Raw genomic sequence first — 18,928 nt, 5'->3', positions numbered from 1 at the left:
TATATTAATATTATGTTATTATTATTAATAGGTATATTATAGTAATATAATATAATATGTATAATAATGTATATTATATATGTATTAATGTGTATATTATATGTGTATATATAATATGTAATATATTATATAATATATAATAATATATAATATATATAATGGTATATAATAATACATGTATAATATCCAAAGATTAGCTGCCATTATTTTAGAACAAAATGAGTTAAATCGTTGCCCTGGATTCTACGTTCAGAATTTCATTCACTCATTAAACAAAGATCCAAAGGGCCTTCAGGGGAAAACGGCAAAGGCAAAGTTGTTCTGTTTGTTGTTTTGTTTTATTTAGCTCATTCTCTGCATAGACTACAAATGCATATAGCTATTTCCAAACACTCTTTTTCAAGTAGGACTCTTTAAATATTCAAGCAAGGCACTCAGAGTTGAAATATAATAAATCCGTTGCCACAGTATAATGAAAAATTTATAATCACTCAATACTATTATGTAAACTACACACACCAAGCGATAGAAAATGCTGAGAATGGTTATTTTCTTTTCTCAAGTATGTTCTTACTATTTTGATCCATGTTGGAAAGACAGTTACGGCCATTTCAGTAATAAGTCTCTATTGCTTCACTATAGGTTAAAATAAAGTTTTAAAAGCACTTTTTAAACATTACAATAGCACTTTTAGCTTTCTCTTGGTTAGGATTTGCCTGGCATACAGTTTCCATCTCATTAGTGACTGCTGTCATATATAACTGTACATTACTGGAATTTTTAAACCATTCTGCATCTAATTTATAAATGCTTTGTTTACACTTTTGATATTTATTGTGATTACTAATCTTTTAGATCGGTTTTTATATTATTTTGTGCCTTCTATTTGCCCTACTCTTTTTGACTGTTTCTTTTCTTGCCAGAGAGTGGGTTCATCTCTTAATTCCCCTCCCTTTCTCTCCTTTGGAAGTCACACATTCCAATTCTACTCTTCCAAGGTGACCTTTAACATTTTAAATAAAAGAATGTTTGGATTTTCAAAATCTGAAGTTCATATCCTTTTCCCAAGCAATACAAGAAACTCAGAATGCCCTAATTCTAATGGTATGGATTCTGCACTATTTGGAAGTTCAAATTCGTTACTTACAAAATTTGAAAATCAGAGATGTCTGTAGCATGATTCCTATTTTTAAGGTCATAAATTGGTGGGTGAAATTAACTTACTATGACGAATATAATTTAAATATTAAGTGATCAAACATTTTTCAACAAACATTTTTGTACACCTAATTCCCTATAGCAAACATTCTTGGTCTTAACATTAAAAGCCACAATCCTTGGAACCATTAAAATAGGACATAAAATGCTCCAGAAGTACTCTGTTCTTCTTCATAAACTTAGAGAGAAATTCAGCTTTTTGATGACAAGAAGCAGAATAAATACACATATAACCTAAATGTTACAGTAACTGGCATGTAAATATTTGCTGACATTATATCTAGTATTTTGTTTCAAAAATGTACTGTCAAAAGTATCCCACTTTTTCAAAGTTCTTGTTCAGCTACTAACCAGAACTATAACTTTAGTTATATTTTGTAGACTGAATTAAGACTATACAGCTTATAATTCTGCTTCACACCAATCACCTTTCTTCCATGTTATATTATTGCTGTCCACTATTCCATTTCATATTGTTTTCATATTCTCAAGGCTTTATGATTTTTATACAGTTAATCCTTGCTTAAAGTTACTAACGTATTTACAAATACCTTTGCTTAGTGTTTCTCCTAACGCTTAACTCCTTCCTTGTGGCTCTGATTTCATCTTTTATTAGTGTTTATGGGAATGCCATGCAGTGAAAATATATTATTTTCATTGAAGTATAAGGAGGAAATACCACATTAAACCTTGACAAGTGGTAGTATCTTAAAACTTAGGTACCACATGAAATCTAAACCCTTTCAGTGAACTTTTTGTATGGTTACTTTAAAATCCATTGGTCTACCTTGCTCTTTTAAAGAATCTTCTATCCAGGCATGATTTTGTAGCATTGTGCATTGGTCACTTGGAAAATGATTCTCAGACCTGAGCAGATCTTTCCAATGTTAACACATTTTATTACATAATAGTTTATTAAATCACATTTGCAAGTAACACCACCAGTCTCATCAGACAGGTCTAACTGTTGTGTATGGTGTTATACAACAGTGGTAGATACAAGTGTTTCCAAATTCCAGTTTTCACTAGGAAAGTCTAATTTTATAATTGGCAGCAAATACTGCCAGTTGTTTTCCACAAAGTGACAGCCTCCCTTGGTTCATTTTCTAATAAAATACCTACCAAATGCCTAGTCTGAATAACCATATTTTATCTGTTAGTCATTCTTTTAGGTTAAAAAAGTGATATTCCAATAAAATAAGAAGTTATTCCTTCATGTTTAAAAAAAATACCATTTTCCAAGTTGAGAACAAGCTTGGCTTATTTCAGAAACTGAACAGAATTCGTTATGACCAGAACAGAGTAGACAATGTGGGATGGATGGATGGGTAGATAAGATTATTCAGGCCTTATTGACAGAAGTAAAACATTTGGAATTTATTTCAGGTGTAAAGGAAAGCATGTAAGCATTTTTGCCAGGAGGAGTAGCAAAGTCAGAATTACATTTTTTTTTTTAAGATTACTCCAAATGTGGAGCACCTGGGTGGCTCAGTCAGTTAAGCGTCCAACTCTTGATTTCGGCTCGGGTCATGATCTCATGGTACATGGGTTGGAGCCCCTCATCGGGCTCTGTGCTGATAGTGTGGATCTTGCTTGGAATTCTCTCTCAGTCTCTTTCTCTGCCCTCCCCTGCTCACTTCCTCTCTCTCTCAAAACAATAATAATAATAAATAAACTAATAAATTTTTTTAAAAAAAGATTGTTCCAGATGCCCTAGAGAGAAAGGGGCAAGAGAACTGAAGCAAGAGAACAGTCCAGAGGAGATCACCCTCCGGAGTGAGAGGACAGTGGCGTAGACCAACAAGGTGGCCCCAGGCACAGGAAGGAGTGATGAGTTCCAGCTCCTGGTTGGAAGGAGGCGGCGTGAGACGATAACAAAATCATATTTGTGTGTGAATTTCCTTTTCAGATAATAAACACAGCACCCAGTTCCATCCTCCCCAGAGATGTCAGTCTCCAGCCCGCTATGGCCCTCAGGAAACTTTGCCGCACTATAAAAACACAGGCTGGAGAAAACCTTTCCCCACAAGTTCTGATGAAAAGGTAAAACAGATACTTCTCTGCAGTGTCTTTCTAGATAAACCTAAGCATCTAAAGAGAGCTTTATTGAACAATACCTAGAAGGAGATCATCATGACCAGCTTTAATTTGTTTCCCCTTCTGGCTACATATTACTGGCTTTTAATATTTTCTACGGGCTAATAATATTTCATATTGCTCTTTTACCAGTCTTTAATTTGCACACTCTCTGATTCTCAAAGTGGCTTTTTCTTTTATTACTCAAAAAAAAGAGATATCTAGCACTGTGTTTTATACTTACTAACTGTTCAATAATCTTTCAGGACTAACAGGGATTTATATGCTACAACCCTTTTTCTTTTTTTTTTTTTTAATGTTTATTTATTTTGAGAGAGACAGAGTGTGTGTGACAGGGGAGAGACAGAGAGAAAGGGAGACAGAGAATCCCAAGCAGGCTCTGTATTTGTCAGCACAGATCCTGATGTGGGACTTGAACTCACGAACTGTAAGATCATGACCTCAGCTGAAATCAAGAGTCGGATGCCTAACCGATGGAGCCACCCAGGCACACCTGCAATTCTTTTTCCAATAAAAGACCCACATGTCATATACTCATTTCATTTGAACAGTCCAACAACTATTTTTTGAGCACTTATTATATGCCACACAATATGCTAGAGGATATGGTCTGTGCCCAGAGGAGACGCAGAGCAGGGAAATATGATGCTAAGAGATAATAGATGTACTCTCATTAGTCCTTCATCTATTTCCTGGTCTCTTTCTAAAATATTCCCCATCCCTATGATCTTCTTGGACCACACTGCACTTAACATTTACTACATGGAAAGCGGGGCGTCAAAACGTTCTTTGTAGCTTCCATGCCCTTCCCTCAATTACCTGGTAACATTACTTACTAAAGGCTTTCACTTACGAGGCACAGAAGGATATGCTTCTTCTGGGTCTCCATCCTGCATCCCCATGTGCTTGGGATCCTGCTATGGAGCTTGCAAAAGGTTTGAAGCAGAAGCAGAGCATCCAAGATACTCTGGTCCATTCCTATAATCCCCACGGTACCCTAACGGTCTTTTGTGGTCCTTGTATTAATTTCTACCTTAATTTCTACAAAAGGTCCCCATACCCTTAAGTTAGACTTTGGGAAACTTTTGCACAGACTACCATTACTTCCCCTTTTTATGTATCTGGCTTCCTTTCCCTCTTTCATCTGCTTCAGGAGCACAGGAATCCCTGAGTTCTCTCCAAAATCACACCCCTCCCAGAGCCTGGGCTCCCACACGCGTGGGGGAGGCTTGCAGTGGATCAGGACTTCCGTGATGGCCAACAATTTCAATCCACCTTTACAATTTGTGACCTACCCGTGTATGACCAATAATAATGTTCACTTATTAGTATTCTTTATATAGTTGACTCTTTTTCCACTTTGTATCGCTGCTCTAAATAGAAAACCAGTGTCACATACCATGGAGAGGAAGTGACCTTAAAACTAATTGCAGCATTCTACTTCTGAGTATATATGCCCCAAAGAGCTGAAGGCGGGGACTCGGACAGATATTTGTACACCCATGTTCACAGAGGCATTTTTCATAAAAAAGCCAAGAGGTGGAAACAATCCAAATGACCACCATATATATATATATATATATATATATATATATATATATATATAACAGTTATAGAGAGAGAGAGAGAGAAAGAGAGAGAAAGAACGGTTCTAAAAAGAATGAAATTCCCATACATGCTACAACATAGATGAACCTTCAAAACATCATGCTAAGTGAAAGAAGCCAGACACAAGAGAATAAATCCATGAAATCCACTGCTATGAGGGCAGAATAGGCAAATTCATAGAGATGAGGTAGAATGGCCGTGGCCAGGGGCTGGGAGGTGAGGGGGCGGGGGGGAGACGGGGAGCTGTTTAATCTGTCTAGAACTTCAATTCGGGATGATGACAAAGTGTTGCAGGGAGACAATGGTGATGGTTGCAAAGCAACGAGAATGTACTCAGTGTCACTGCATTATATAGTTAAAATGGTTTAAATAGTGAATCTGATGCTATGTGTATTTTGCCACATTTTTAAAGTCCTTTTAACTCAAACAGAACAAAGCCATTAAATTATAGCAAGATCTCTTCACTCGCTGGTAGCTGTCAGCATAAGGATGGTTCTTCCGTTACTGGGGAGGTTAGAAATGCCAGAGAGATATTAAGGACATACTAGAACAAGAAGGAAACATCCCTCTTGAATTATCCAAAGGTCTAAAAAGACAACTGAAGGGGCTGCTTCTCCCCCAGGCATTTCTGACTTATTTAAGGCTGTGTTTGAGTCCCACCTAAACTCACCGGCCAGCACTCATGACCACACCTGGACAAATAAGACCATAAAATCTCTAAGTGCTTCCAGTTCGAAAAAGTAAATAAAATCAGAATAGATGAAATGCACTGAGCCCTGCTAAGCCCCTGAACTGGCTGACAAGCCTTCCAGAAGCAGCAGACCACTCTGTACGCTGGGAGCTCACACTTCTGAGGCAGATGGGGCTCTCAGGCTCCTTTCTTTCTGGATGGAGCCTGTCACATGGCTTGGCAGGAGGGGAGCAGAGCTGGTCCTGCCTCTGGACCTTCCCAGTACCCACTCCCCACTGGGGGTAGGCACTCCATAAGGGAACTTATTCCAAAGGGGGTCTCAAATAAGAGATGACTTTGATCCCCAACTTGATGGAAGAGAATGGCAGGGCTGGGTGAGAGGAAAGGGGAAGGAGGGGGGGGTGGTTTCCGGGCAGCAGGGCTGGCTCGTGCCAAGCCCTGAAGCTGTGTATGTCCAGGGAGCAGCAAACACATCTGGCTGGCCTGACCACGTCCTCATACTGGAGGGTGGTAACCAATGAGGTTGCACAGTTGGGCTAGAGTTAGCTCACGCCTCTCCCACCACGCACGCTTGGTGCACCCATTGTTGTATGTGCTGGGAGGACCAGAGGCGCTGAGACAACAAAGACCTGGCCCTTGCCGACCACGTGACAGGTGCCGACTTCCTGAGCCTGCTCCGTCCAGACACGCCTACGACACAGGATTGTGGCAGGGACGGATTGGGATAATGAATGAAGAATGGCCTTGGAGATGCTAGACTCATGCAGGGGATTGTTTGATGTTATTATCCTTGGATCCCAGTACAGGAATTGCAGATCTATGGCACAGCTCTCTGACCTCCCTTCCTTCTGTTGTGGTGCATTTTACAATCAGAATAACTCAATTGGCACAATAATGTATCATGGTACAGGGAGAAAGCCGGACAGACTCAGGCCTACCACCTGTGACTTGAAGCGAGTGCTATAAAGATGCTCTCAGTCTGCACCTTTCCTTTCCTTCCCCTGCTTTTTTAAGCTTTTTTTTTTGTTGTTTGTTGTTGAGAGAGAGAGAGAGATAGAGAGAGGGAGGGAGAGAATGAGTGGGGCAGGGGCTGAGAGAGAGGGGGAGAGGATTCCAAGGAGGCTCCGAGCGGTCAGCACGGGACCCAACGCAGGGCCCCATCCTACAAACTGTGAGACCATGACCTGAGTGGAGATCGAGAGTCGGATGCTTAACTGACTCAGCCAGCCAGACACCCCTCCCCTGCTGTTTCTACAAGGACTAGGCCCGCACTGGCTTCACCAACGATACGCATCCAACCTTAATCAGCTTCCGCAGGTGCAGACTCACAACACAGTGGTAGACAGAGATTTCTTATCCATGTTGAGCGTGGTGCCGAAGGGCCTTCCTCAACACCTGGGGTGAAATGTGCGGCTCCTTTTGATGGCAGACGGACTCTGTGTTGCCAGTTTCGTAATTCCTAAGCCGTAGTTACCTTTCCTGTGTCTGTCTCCAGATCCAGGGATGGAATTTTTGTAGTGCGTGTTTGCTATAAATCAAACTGTGATTTGGCACGGGTGGAATGAAAGTACACTTGAGGTAATTGATTACTTAAAATTAATACTTCCTTCTGACCCTAAACTATTCGTCATTTCACCTGCACCGCAGGATGTCCAGCAAAGCAACTGGTACGTTGGAGAGCACAGTCGCCAGGCAGTGGAAGAGGCATTAAGGAGGGAGAACAAGGTAACGCCTGCTGGAAAGCCCACCTCGCTGTGTCTGCTGCCCTCCTACGGTCTTCTGACACTGCTCTGATGCACCGGCCTGTATCTCTCGGTGCTCAGGAGGTTGTCATTAAAAGGGGGACTCAGCTGTGTCACCGATTAGTCGTGACTGCCTCTCATTCCAAAATGTCTTTCGGTCCAGTTTTTATTATTATTATCATTATTATTGTTAAGTGAGAACAGTAAAAGCAGCCCTTGATTTGAGAGATCAAATGTGGAAGCTGGGGTGTAAATGGAGATCACCATGGAAGGTGCCTTCCTTCTGCTTTCTTCCAAGTTCATCTCGTTACCAAAGGTCTGCCCAAGGTACAGGTGAATCTTTATGTCTCCTGTCTTCAGGGAAGGTGCAAGGATCATGAATGCTGTGATAGTCAGGATACAATAGGTGATGCTGTACTAACCACCCAAGATCTCAGTCGCTTAGCACAGCAAGATAATTCTTGCTCACGTTCCTGGGCTAGAACGGTTGGTGGGTTGACCCAGGCTGGTGAAGACCACAACTCGGTGTGTGCTCCCACCAGTCACATGCTGGCTCTTACCACAGCCTCTCAAAAGGAACATTTATCTCTGCTCATGCTTCCTTGGCCAAAGCAATTCATACAGCCAGGTCTACCTTCCAAGAGGATGGGGAAGGACAACCCCTTTTGACCAAAAGGAGAGGGGCACTGAAACACTTATGAGCAGATCAAATGACCACCACAACCATCATCACAAATAGCAAATAGTTATTAAGCAACTATTCTACTATGGGCAGAGAGCCCTACTTGATTGTGAGACTATCTCAAAAGTGATAGGGTCTCAAGAGTGATGCCACATTGAAACCTCTCCCCTGCTAACCAGTACAATGCTTGGTGTTGAATGAGGAAATACAAAAATGAACACATTCATTCATTAGTAAATGGGTCAGTAAATGACAGGTCCCCAATAAATTTCAATAAAATGTAGCTCTCAGGATTGATACTATAAAATTAAACAAGATAAATTATATATAAGTTTCTCGGGTAAATAGAATAATGCCCCCGACAAGAGGCCCACATCCTAATCCCCAGAACCTGTGAATACATCACCTTACATAGAAAAAGGAATTCACAGAAGTGATTAAATTAGGAATCTTGAGATGGGGACACTATCTTGTATTATCTGAGTGGATTCAATGTAATCACAAGAATCCTATAAGACGAGGTAGGAATGTCAAAGTCAGACGTAGAGGCCGTGAGTCAAGGACCCCTGGCAGCCTCTGGAAGCCGGAAAAGGCAAGGAAATGGATTCTTCCTGAGAACCTCTAGAAGGAACCCAGCCCTGTGACCCCTAGATTTTAGCCTGGAAAAACCCATGTCAGAATTCAACCTCCAGAACTGGAGGAGAATCCATTGTTTTAGTCCGCAAAGGTCATGGTCATTTGTTACAGCAGCAGTAGGAAATTAAATGGTTGCTAACATAGTCTCCTGAACCTATTAGAAATAGTTGGAACTATCTGATTGGCTAGGTGAGGAAACTGAGGCTAAACCAAGGTGTTGGTTGTAAAGGAAAAAGCGGCAGAACCTGTATTCAAGATCAGCGCTTTCTTCACAAAATCACAACTGCCTCTAGGAGCCATTTATAGTTCTTTACATTCAAATGGGGAGCCATAGGTGATGCCTTGGCTACAGGGGCCTCCCTTCCCTGTCCCTGGGGAATCCCACCATGGCTGACAGCTGCTGGGTATATGTGGGAACAGGCTGCCAACTCCGACCTTGCCTCTTCTTCTTGGCTATCAGTACCCAATGAGCCACTGTGCTCTCTGAGCCTGTCTCCCACCAGAAAAATTACTCTTAAAGACCTGCTTCCAGGAGCCGCTGCGTGGATGGTTCTAGAAGAGCAACGTATACATCACATAACGTCCTTCCAGAAATATCTGGGCACTCCGGCAAAGCTCCTTTTGCTTCCCTTCTGCCTCCTCCCACAAAAGCACTGAGAAAAGAGAATCTCAGTTGGATAACTGCATATTTTCCTGTTCTGTTGGTCTCCGTTTTGTCAAAACGTGTTTCCAATTAATGACAGATAATTTCATTTAAGTTGCAAGATTGCCCAGATTCACTGTGACAAACTCATTGCAGAAGTTAAGATGATAAATCCAAAAATAGTGATGTGTCTTGGCCTCCTCTCCCTTTCTGATCTTGGGCAGTGTTCTGTGCTCGAATGTTAAGGCTTCAATTACGGCTGAAGGTTTGAGGCCGAACAAGTTCCAGAAAATTCCTCAATCCCACTTCATGTACTCAGAGGCTGATTCATTTAAAGAGCAAAGATTTGGGCTTAGCTTTTAGGTACTCTACTAATTAGCCGTGATGCATTCGTGGATTCACTTAAGCAATTAGACTCTATTTCCCTTACCTGTAAAATAGGAAGAAAATAACTTCTCATGCTTTATGTAAACACCGCGTGAAATAATGTGTGTAACATGCTTAGCATCTTGAGAGCGAGTCTCGATAAACCTTAGCTACCAGCATTATCACGTCACTAGTTTTTTTAGCATTATTTATAAATTTAATATACTAATAGTATTATTACATAATATTACAAGCATTGTTATCAAGATCTATAATACTATATTAGTTACCTGTAATATAGTTATAGATCTATAGATATAAAACATAGTCTGCATAGAGATAATTATATGTAACAGTCATAGGCATAAATTATTATATAGATCTATCTCTATAAAAAATAGTTAAGTGTTGCACCCATCTAATTAGATGTAGCCTAATAGATCATTTGTACTCATCTCCGTAAGAATCTGTGCAATTACAGCTAGAGACTTTTCAGTATTTGTCATCGTATAAAAGACAGCACGTAACCACAAAACCAAGTCTTGTAGGTGTGTTTCTGTTCAGGAGAATCGCTCCATTTCCTACCCATTTATGTCCAGACAGACGTTCATCCTGAGCAATTCCCCAGGATATACCTGGTCCCTGCAGTCTGCCTCTTCGCAGCCCTCCAGCCGTTTCACGCTAATGGAGCTTTTTTTGGAAATTCTCCGTCTCCTCCCTTGGCTTCTGTCATACAGAAGCTTCTGGGTTTCCTCCTATCTCCCAGATATCTTCTTAATCCTTTTTTGCATCCCCTCTTTCTTCCCCTGCACCTGCCTTCCCTTCACCTGAGGCTATGTTATCCCCTCCCTCACATATCTACTTGTGCTATCAATGACTGATGCCCCACCTCTCTTTTGGGGACCCTTGCCCTATATTGACATCTCCCGACCAGAGGCCCCACTTATTATGCTAAAAGCCTCTCCTGCTAAAGCCTGCAGTGGCTCCCACTGTCTCTACAATAACACCTGAGCATCAGGCAGAAGAGGAAAGATGCGAACATGGGCAGGAGAAGGAAGCCCCTCTGGGAGGGGAGGTGGAGGGCTACTCCCTGCAGCTGGGGCAGCCTGGGAAAATGCTGAGTTCCCAAAAGCAAGACAGTGCCCTTGAGAAACAGTGGCTTGGCTGAAGCCGAGATTCAGGAAACAAAATCCCCAAGACAGGTCGGTGCATCTATCCATTGAACATCATACTAAGGTTGTAGGCATGGCATAGAGGACAGTTGGGGACGGTGGGAGATTTGGAAGAAGGGGATGTCATAATCTGACGGGTATAGTTTTCAGAAAACAAGACCCCTTGATCATATTGACATTCGATAAATACTCATTAAATTAAACTGAACCAAAGACCTGTTTGCCAGAAAGAAAGCCATTTGGGAACTTCATACGCACAAGTGTCACTCTTGCTACCACTGTTGGGGTGGGGTTCTGGCTTGCCTGACAAGAGGCCATTCTTCCTTCTGCTTCAGGATGGCACTTTCTTGGTCCGAGACTGTTCCACGAAATCCAGGGCAGAACCCTACGTTTTGGTGGTGTTTTATGGGAACAGAGTCTACAACGTGAAAATCCGTTTCCTGGAGAAGAATCAGCAGTTTGCCCTGGGGACAGGACTCAGGGGAGAGGAGGTGGGTATAACCTGACAGCTTCCCTTTTCCAGACCAACGACAGCAAGGGGGTAAGTTGGGGGATGCTGGCCAAGCCATCAGTCGGTCGCATCCCCACGCCTGCTGGGATAGGAGAAAAGAGCGCCGCCCTGGAGGTGGAGACTGTAATTCCCTTCCAGCCCCTTCTACAAGCATCCCCGCCCACCTTACGTTTCAGCCCTCGGGGCCCCAGCCAATCCTGACCATTCCTGCACTCTCGCAAGGCTCTGGCCCATTAAAGAAAACTCACTTTGCAAGACACATCTCAGTTCTGCCTCCCGGGAGGCCTCCTCTGAAGCCTGTGTCGGTGTTAAGGCCACATTCCTTCCCCGCCCCAGGGCCAAATTCCCAGCGCAGACATCCCGACAACATCCGCCTGCATTAGGAACCCTTAGGTTTGTGTCTCCAAATTGAATGTGAGTTCCATCACAGTATTCAGGGCCATGTTGAGCATGCCCCACATCAGTACGGATCTGCTGGTAGGCGGCTGGGTGAGACAGTCAATGCGGGCATTCATGGCAACTGTATAAATACAGAGAAGAAAGGAGATTGATTTGGGCTGAATGTGTTTATGGTAGTCTTGGTCTATCTGAACACCTCACATTAACCCATAACCTCCTTGACATAACAGTTGCTCCGACCTTCGAGGTAGGGAAACTGAGGCTCAGACAGTTCCGTAAATGGCTAGAGACAAACGAAGAGTAAGTGAGAGGGCAGCTCTTCTTGGAAGGAAGGCGGGCAGGGAAGGGGATGGCAGGAAAGGTAAGGTTCAAGTTCTGAGTCGTCATTGACTAAGAATGTGAGCTCAGGCCAGTGACGTAACTTCTCTGAGATTTGGTTTCTTCAAATGTAATGCTCTTTTCTTGTCTGGACTTCTCTAATTCAGTGATTCTCGTGTAGCATCTCCAGACCTCAGTTGTATCTGTTGGTACGTATTACAGGCTGAATTTTGTCCCCCAGCTCTTCCAAATTCATATGTTGAAGACCTAACAGGTAGTACCTCAGAATATAACTGTATTGGGGTATTTTTTTTTTTTTAGTTTATTTATTTATTTTTAGAGAGAGAGAAAGAAAGCAGGGGAGGGACAGAGAAAGAGGGAGAGACAGAATCCCAAGCAGTGATATGGGGCTCGAACTCACAGACTGTGAGATCACGCCCTGAGCTGAAACCAAGCGTCAGACACAACAGACTGGAGCCACCCAGGCACCCCTGTAATTGGGTATTTAGAGCTAAGGTCTTTAAAGAGGAGATTATGGTAAAATGAGGTCATATGGGTGGGCCCAGATCCAATATGACTGGTGTCTCTACAAGAGGAGATAAGGACACAGACACGCACGGCTGTGAAGTCACAGAGAGGAGATGGCCATCTACACACCAAGCAGAGAGAAGGAACCGATGTGCCCACACCTCGATCTTGGACTCTCGGCGTCCAGATCTGTGAGACGGTACATCTCTGTTGTTCAGGCGCCCCCACCCCTCTCCATCTGTGGCACTTTGTCACAGAGGACTGAGAAAACAAATACAGCGTGAAAACAAAACTTTCACACAACTGCCCATTATTCTTTGCTAGAAATCAAAACGAGGAACATTGCTGGGGCTGCCAAAACGCATCAGGCAGGCAGGTATGTGGGAATCCTGTCGGCAGCTGCGTGAGGACTCCGGCTTATGGGCGCCTGGGTGGCTCAGGTAGTTAAGTGTCCGACTTCGGCTCAGGTCACCATCTCACGGTTTGTGGGTTCGAGCCCCACGTGGGGCTGTCTATTGTCAGCGCAGAGCCCGCTTGGGGTCCTGGCTCCCTCTCTGCCCCTCCTTCACTCGCACGCTGTCTCTCTCTGTCTCTCTCTCTCTCTCTCAAAAATAAGTAAACATTAAAAAAATGAATAAAAGACTCCAGCTTAAACCCAGCGTCTGACCCAGAGCCCTTTTTTAGGAATCACATGTGGCTGGAGAGTTGCGGTCAACACGGGCCTTTGCTGGAACCTGGGAAAGTTTTGACGAAAAGGAGAGCATGAGTGGATAGATAGATTAATGCATAAATCTTCTAAATACAGCCATAATAAGAGAGTATTATGGCAAAGCTAGAGAGAAGTAGCCAATCTTCCCTTTGGGATTAAGGATTAGTGACTTAACTGAACGTTAACACCCTCCGAGCCGGCCAGGGGTTTAGCAAGCCCACGGTAAGGGTTAGTTGTTATATTTTTCACTATTAATCCCGAGTCACTGTAATAACTGGGGTACAGCCCCCCTTAACTAGATGCCTGTGGTTAGTGAACATCCCGGCTCAGTTTCGCTCTGCCCTCTGTCTTCTTCCAGTTCACTGAACTGCTCACATTATTTTAAAAAGCTGTCTACGACTTTTAAATGCTCGGGACACTGCCCTGAAGCGTAGGGAAATCACGCGCCCTGACGCGTGGGGCCCCTACCAGATGCCGTGTCCTTTGCTCTCTCACCTGGGCCTCCAAAAACCTCTGGGAAGGACGCGTTCGTGAGCCCCTTTTACCAGACCTAAAGAGGTCACCGCTTCTTCCCCAGCATGCCACACTTTGGTCTGCCCGTAAAAGAGGAAACAGCGACCCAGGATGGCGTTTAATCAGATTGTCAGCCAGTTCACTGCCCCAGCAGGGAAGCAGTTACCATCTGTGACAGCCCAGATTAGACCGCCAGCTTCCAGGTGAGCTGTTCCAATTACAGTCACCAAGGACCCCTCAAGGATCCAAATGCCTATTTTAAGAAAACCCTTTTTGGGTTATTCTGGAATTTTCTCCTCCCATGCATTTCCCCCAAGCAAAAGCCTCCTTTTTCTTGTGTTTATGTAACACTTACATATGTTTGCTGTGCACAGAAAGCAGCCAATGCCGTTAACAATTACGAAGTGGATCGTTCATCCTCATGGCGACCCTGGGACTTAGGTGCCGCCAATATTTCCATTTAACAGACGGTGACACGAAGACAGAAATGTTAAGTAACCACCACCACCACCACCACCCCCCCCTCCCGCCCCCGTCACAGCAGGTACACGGCAAGGCTCGGGTTCATTTCTCATCCTGCATAACTATTCATATGGTCTCAGATAACATCGTGACCAAACGCAAACAGTCCCCAGCCTCCTTGAAAACAGCCCAGAACGTGGGTGGAAGAATAGGTCACCATCTCACGGTTTGTGGGTTCGAGCCCCACGTGGGGCTGTCTATTGTCAGCGCAGAGCCCGCTTGGGGTCCTGGCTCCCTCTCTGCCCCTCCTTCACTCGCACGCTGTCTCTCTCTGTCTCTCTCTCTCTCTCTCAAAAATAAGTAAACATTAAAAAAATGAATAAAAGACTCCAGCTTAAACCCAGCGTCTGACCCAGAGCCCTTTTTTAGGAATCACATGTGGCTGGAGAGTTGCGGTCAACACGGGCCTTTGCTGGAACCTGGGAAAGTTTTGACGAAAAGGAGAGCATGAGTGGATAGATAGATTAATGCATAAATCTTCTGTGTGCCAGGAAGCTTCCTGTGTGCCAGGCACTGGGTGAGAAGTGAGACTTTACACTGGTTCTTCCTGCCCGTCCTCCCAGCGAACGGGCACTGGCACGAGGCTGGGACGGTCTAGCTTGCCCTCAGCTCCCTCCTGCACCCCTCCATGCGTGGGCACCCCCGCCTGGCTGGGGGAGACTCTCCCAGCTTTACAAAAGGAAGAAAGAAATGGACACAGTAAGGCTGTGCTGAGTGCAGGCTAGTGGCTAGCTACTTCACCTGGGGCTCGAACGAAGAATGAGGGTCTTAGTCCGACTCTGGAGGAGAAAGGTAATGAGATACAGGGACTTCAGGGACAATTTTGGTTTTGCGTGGCTGTGGGGCTGTCTTGCAAACCTTAGAATTGAACCACACATCCAATGCAGTGACGCCTGTCTCCAGGGAGTTATTACATGTAAGATGAGATGATGTAAACAGAGTGCCGAACTCATAAAGGGCAGGTGCTTCGTCAGTATGGGTTTGCATCGTAAATGATCCCCCAAAGCCCCTGCATCAGGCCTGTGCGCCCGGGCAGAGGTGAGGTGCAGCTCTCCCCGGGGTGTGGGGGGCTGCAGGGGATGCCTGGACGAGGCCCCAGAAAGCGAGCACAGAAAGCGAGCAAACCCACACGCGTCTGCCAAGAATAAGCCTGGGAAGGTCCATTTTACTGCAGATTAGGTATGTGCATCATCCTGTTAGCCACGTGGCTAGAAACTCATGTCTGAATTCAGATTTCGGAGAGACCCATCGCCTTCACTCTCTGGGGCCTGTAACCAAGTACTGCAAACTTGGTGGCTTAAAACAACAGAAATGTGGAGCACCTGGGTGGCTCAGGGGGTTGAGCATCCGACTTCGGCTCAGGTCACGATCTCACCGCTCGTGGGTTCGAGCCCCGCATCAGGCTCTGTGCTGCCAGCTCAGAGCCTGGAGCCTGCTTCGGATTCTGTGTCTCCCTCTCTCTCTGCCCCTCCCCTGCTGATGCTCTGTCCCTCAAAAGTAAATAAACATCTTTAAAAAATGTACTCTCCTGCGATTCTGGTGGCCAGACACCTGAAATCAAAGTATCAGCGGGGCTTCTGGACACTGAGGGAGGGATACTTCCTTGCCCCTGTCAGCTTCCGGTGGCTCTGGGCGATCCTTGGCTCCTTGGCTTGTGGGCCACATGGCTCCGATCTCTGCCTCCATGGTCACGCTATCTCTTCCTCATTCTCTGAATGAATCCCCATTCTGGGGACACAGAGTCCCTGCCGGCCAGGGAGACCCTGCTAATCTGTGCCCATCTATGCATGTACCTGAGCAGGGGTGAGGCTGGAAATATTTAGCAACTGGTAGAACCCCAGCCCTGGCCAGAGAGGCACCTGCCATTAATAACCTGAGGAACTTCATCTGCTGCCAGACATGAGCCCTGCATCTAAGTCTAGAAATCACGTTTGTCAACATCTCCGTGAAAGCTCATAGAAGGGAGCAATTTTCATCACCAGACCGTTCCCTGAAGTTTGCTTATTTATTTAGAGGGGCGAGGGGCAGAGAGAGGGAAAGAGAATCCCAAGCAGGCTCTGCACTGTCAGCACTGAACCCGACGCGGGGCTCAAGCTCACAAACCATGAGATCATGAGTGGAAATTGAGAGTCGGCAGATGCTTAACTGACTAAGCCACCCAGGTTCCCCAACCTGATAAACTTTAAAAACTAGTAGAGACAAACAATGAGCCCATGAGCTTACGGCTTCTCGTTTCTTCCGTCTGCCGCTCTGCTTCTCTTTTCTTCTTTCACTCCTATGCGTGCACCCAAACAGATTTACTTACCTTTCTGGCAGTCAACCATTGCCTACAGCTGGTATATAGGCCAAACATAAGAGGTGTAAACAAATTTTTTTTTATTTGATTTAATGTTTATTTATTTGAGAGGAGAGAGAGACAGAGACAGAGCATGAGCAGGGGAGGGGCACAGAGAGAGGGAGACACTGAATCCGAAGCAGACTCCAGGCTCTGAGCTGTCAGCACAGAGCCTGATGCGTAAACAAATTTTTTAAGACCTAATATTAGGATGACATTTGCTCTCCTCCTGGAAAAAAATCATTTAATATAAAATTAAGAGCTTAATTATAATATTTTTTAAAAGTCTCTTTAATGTGTCAGTTGTGGGCCTATCACAAGGAGGAAATAATAAGAAATGATGCCTTGCTTGCTTCCTACCACTTATTAAAATTATGATTTCATATACATTGGCATCCAGGCAGTAGGTTATTAAAATAGTTAATATTGACTCATGATTTCAAGACCATCCTAAAGATAGCAGGAATGAGAATATTCTGGAAGCAAGCATTTTCCCTCTGAAGATGAACACCAGGGAAGAGAAATTTCCTTTGTGCCACGTGGGGTTAACCAATGTAACCGAAGACTTCCACATGACAAGCTTGTCTTCATTACGTTTAGTTTTGCCAAACGTGAAAAAAGAGAAAACTCTGTTCTTAGTTTATAACTGGAAGTGAAACACCATAAAAGAGCCTTCCTGATGGCGTAGAAAGCATACAGTGATCATCTATAACCCTCTCCAGTGATTTCATTGGTCTTTGTTCGTGTTCTTGGCAAACCTAGAAAGGATGAGGTCATAGGAATGACGTTTATTGAGCACTCACTGTATACACTAAGTTCTCTTCTAAACGCTATGTATGTGTCAACTCAATTAATCCTCACAATGGCCCTCAGAGGTACGTCCGTAGGATGGCCGTTACCATCCCTGTCCGTAGGTAAAGAAACTGAAACAGAGAGCGTAAGAAACTTGCCTGAGGTCACACAGCTAGTGAGCGGGAGAGCCCAGTTTGGAACTCAGGCACTCGGTCCCCACAGGCCCTTCACCTACGACCTCTGTAACACAACACTTGCTTTCCCCGTGTGACCCCTGGCAAAACCACCTTACCTCGGCATCAGGTAGGAACTGGTAGCTATTGAATACCTGTTAGGGGTGGACAGGTGGGTCATCTCACTGAAACCAGATACAGTAACAGGCACAGAGGGGCCAGCCACTTACAGATTTCATCAGGACTGTTTTCAGTGTGAAAAGACAGAACACAAAGTCGGATGAGCCTGGGTGGGAACACCGGAGAGCCCTGGGAACTCCATCATCAGGACAGGCAGGAATGGAGTGGATCCAGGGACTGGCCCATGTCAGGAAATTCGTCATTGCCTGCCTCTTTCCCCCATTGTGACACCTCTTTACTCCTCACGCCCTCCACAAGTGGCGGGAAGGATGGGACCGCCATGGCAGTTACAGGTCTCTTGTATTTCAACTCAGAACTCCCCTGAGGAAACAGCAGTTCCCTCCCAGCCACCACATGCAGCCCCAAGGGCAGGTCCCTCTTGAGTTCCAAGCTGACTGTTTTCAGAGCACATTGTCCCTAAATGAAATTACCTATTTGCACAGGAAACTATTTTCCATCTGCCCCCACTAGAATGTAATCCCCATGAGGACCGCACCAAGGCCATCTCATTCCTGCTGGATGTCCCGAAGGCCCGCAAACATTTCCGTGCTGGGGCGCACTGGGCAGAGGGAGGAGTGTGTATGATGCTAGAACAGCATCAGAGTCATCCCCACCATGGCTCCCTCCCTTCGGGCTGTGTCGTCTCTACCCTGGTCTGTTGGCATCCGGGCTCACACGCCACTGGCAAGGTGCAGAAGGGAAAGGGCAGACTCATGTCCAGAAAAACCAGGTTCCATTCCTGGTCCTGGCCCCCTAGCTGTGTGACCTCCAAGCAGGTCAGGCCACGTCTCGGAGCTGCGGTTTCCTTAGCTCTGCATGAAGGCCGTTCCTCCTGCCCTGCTCACCTTACAGGGTTGTGGCCAAGGAGGATCGAGGGCACGCGTCATCTTAAGGTGTGCAAGGCAGACTGAGCAAGCTCTTCCCACTCGTCCTCCAGTATTCCCTTTGAGAACACACCCAAACTCAGTTCAGCAGCATCACTGTCCGTGCCCCCTTGTCCTCAACGTCTGTCTTCGTTCATGCTTCTTCCTGTGCGTTTAGAATCCTTAAACCTCTTGCCCCTTTATGTAGAATCACCCAGAAGGTATAGCCC

The 18,928-nt window shown here is 45.0% G+C and overlaps 1 protein-coding gene across 1 annotated transcript in view; it reads left to right on the top strand.

The window, feature by feature from the left end:
• The window catches only part of CLNK (cytokine dependent hematopoietic cell linker), a 162,698-nt gene that overhangs the window by 142,616 nt on the left and 1,154 nt on the right, over positions 1-18,928 (top strand). The window contains exons 16-18 of the mRNA XM_078446262.1: positions 3,128-3,261; positions 7,262-7,339; positions 11,191-11,346. Coding sequence (XP_078302388.1) covers positions 3,128-3,261; positions 7,262-7,339; positions 11,191-11,346 — 368 coding nt within the window. The remainder of the gene's footprint in view (positions 1-3,127; positions 3,262-7,261; positions 7,340-11,190; positions 11,347-18,928) is intronic.

Source organism: Panthera onca, chromosome B1 (assembly GCF_046562875.1).
Source record: "Panthera onca isolate mPanOnc1 chromosome B1, mPanOnc1 haplotype 2, whole genome shotgun sequence".
Lineage (NCBI taxonomy): Eukaryota > Metazoa > Chordata > Mammalia > Carnivora > Felidae > Panthera > Panthera onca.
This window is presented reverse-complemented; position numbering and strand designations above follow the sequence as displayed.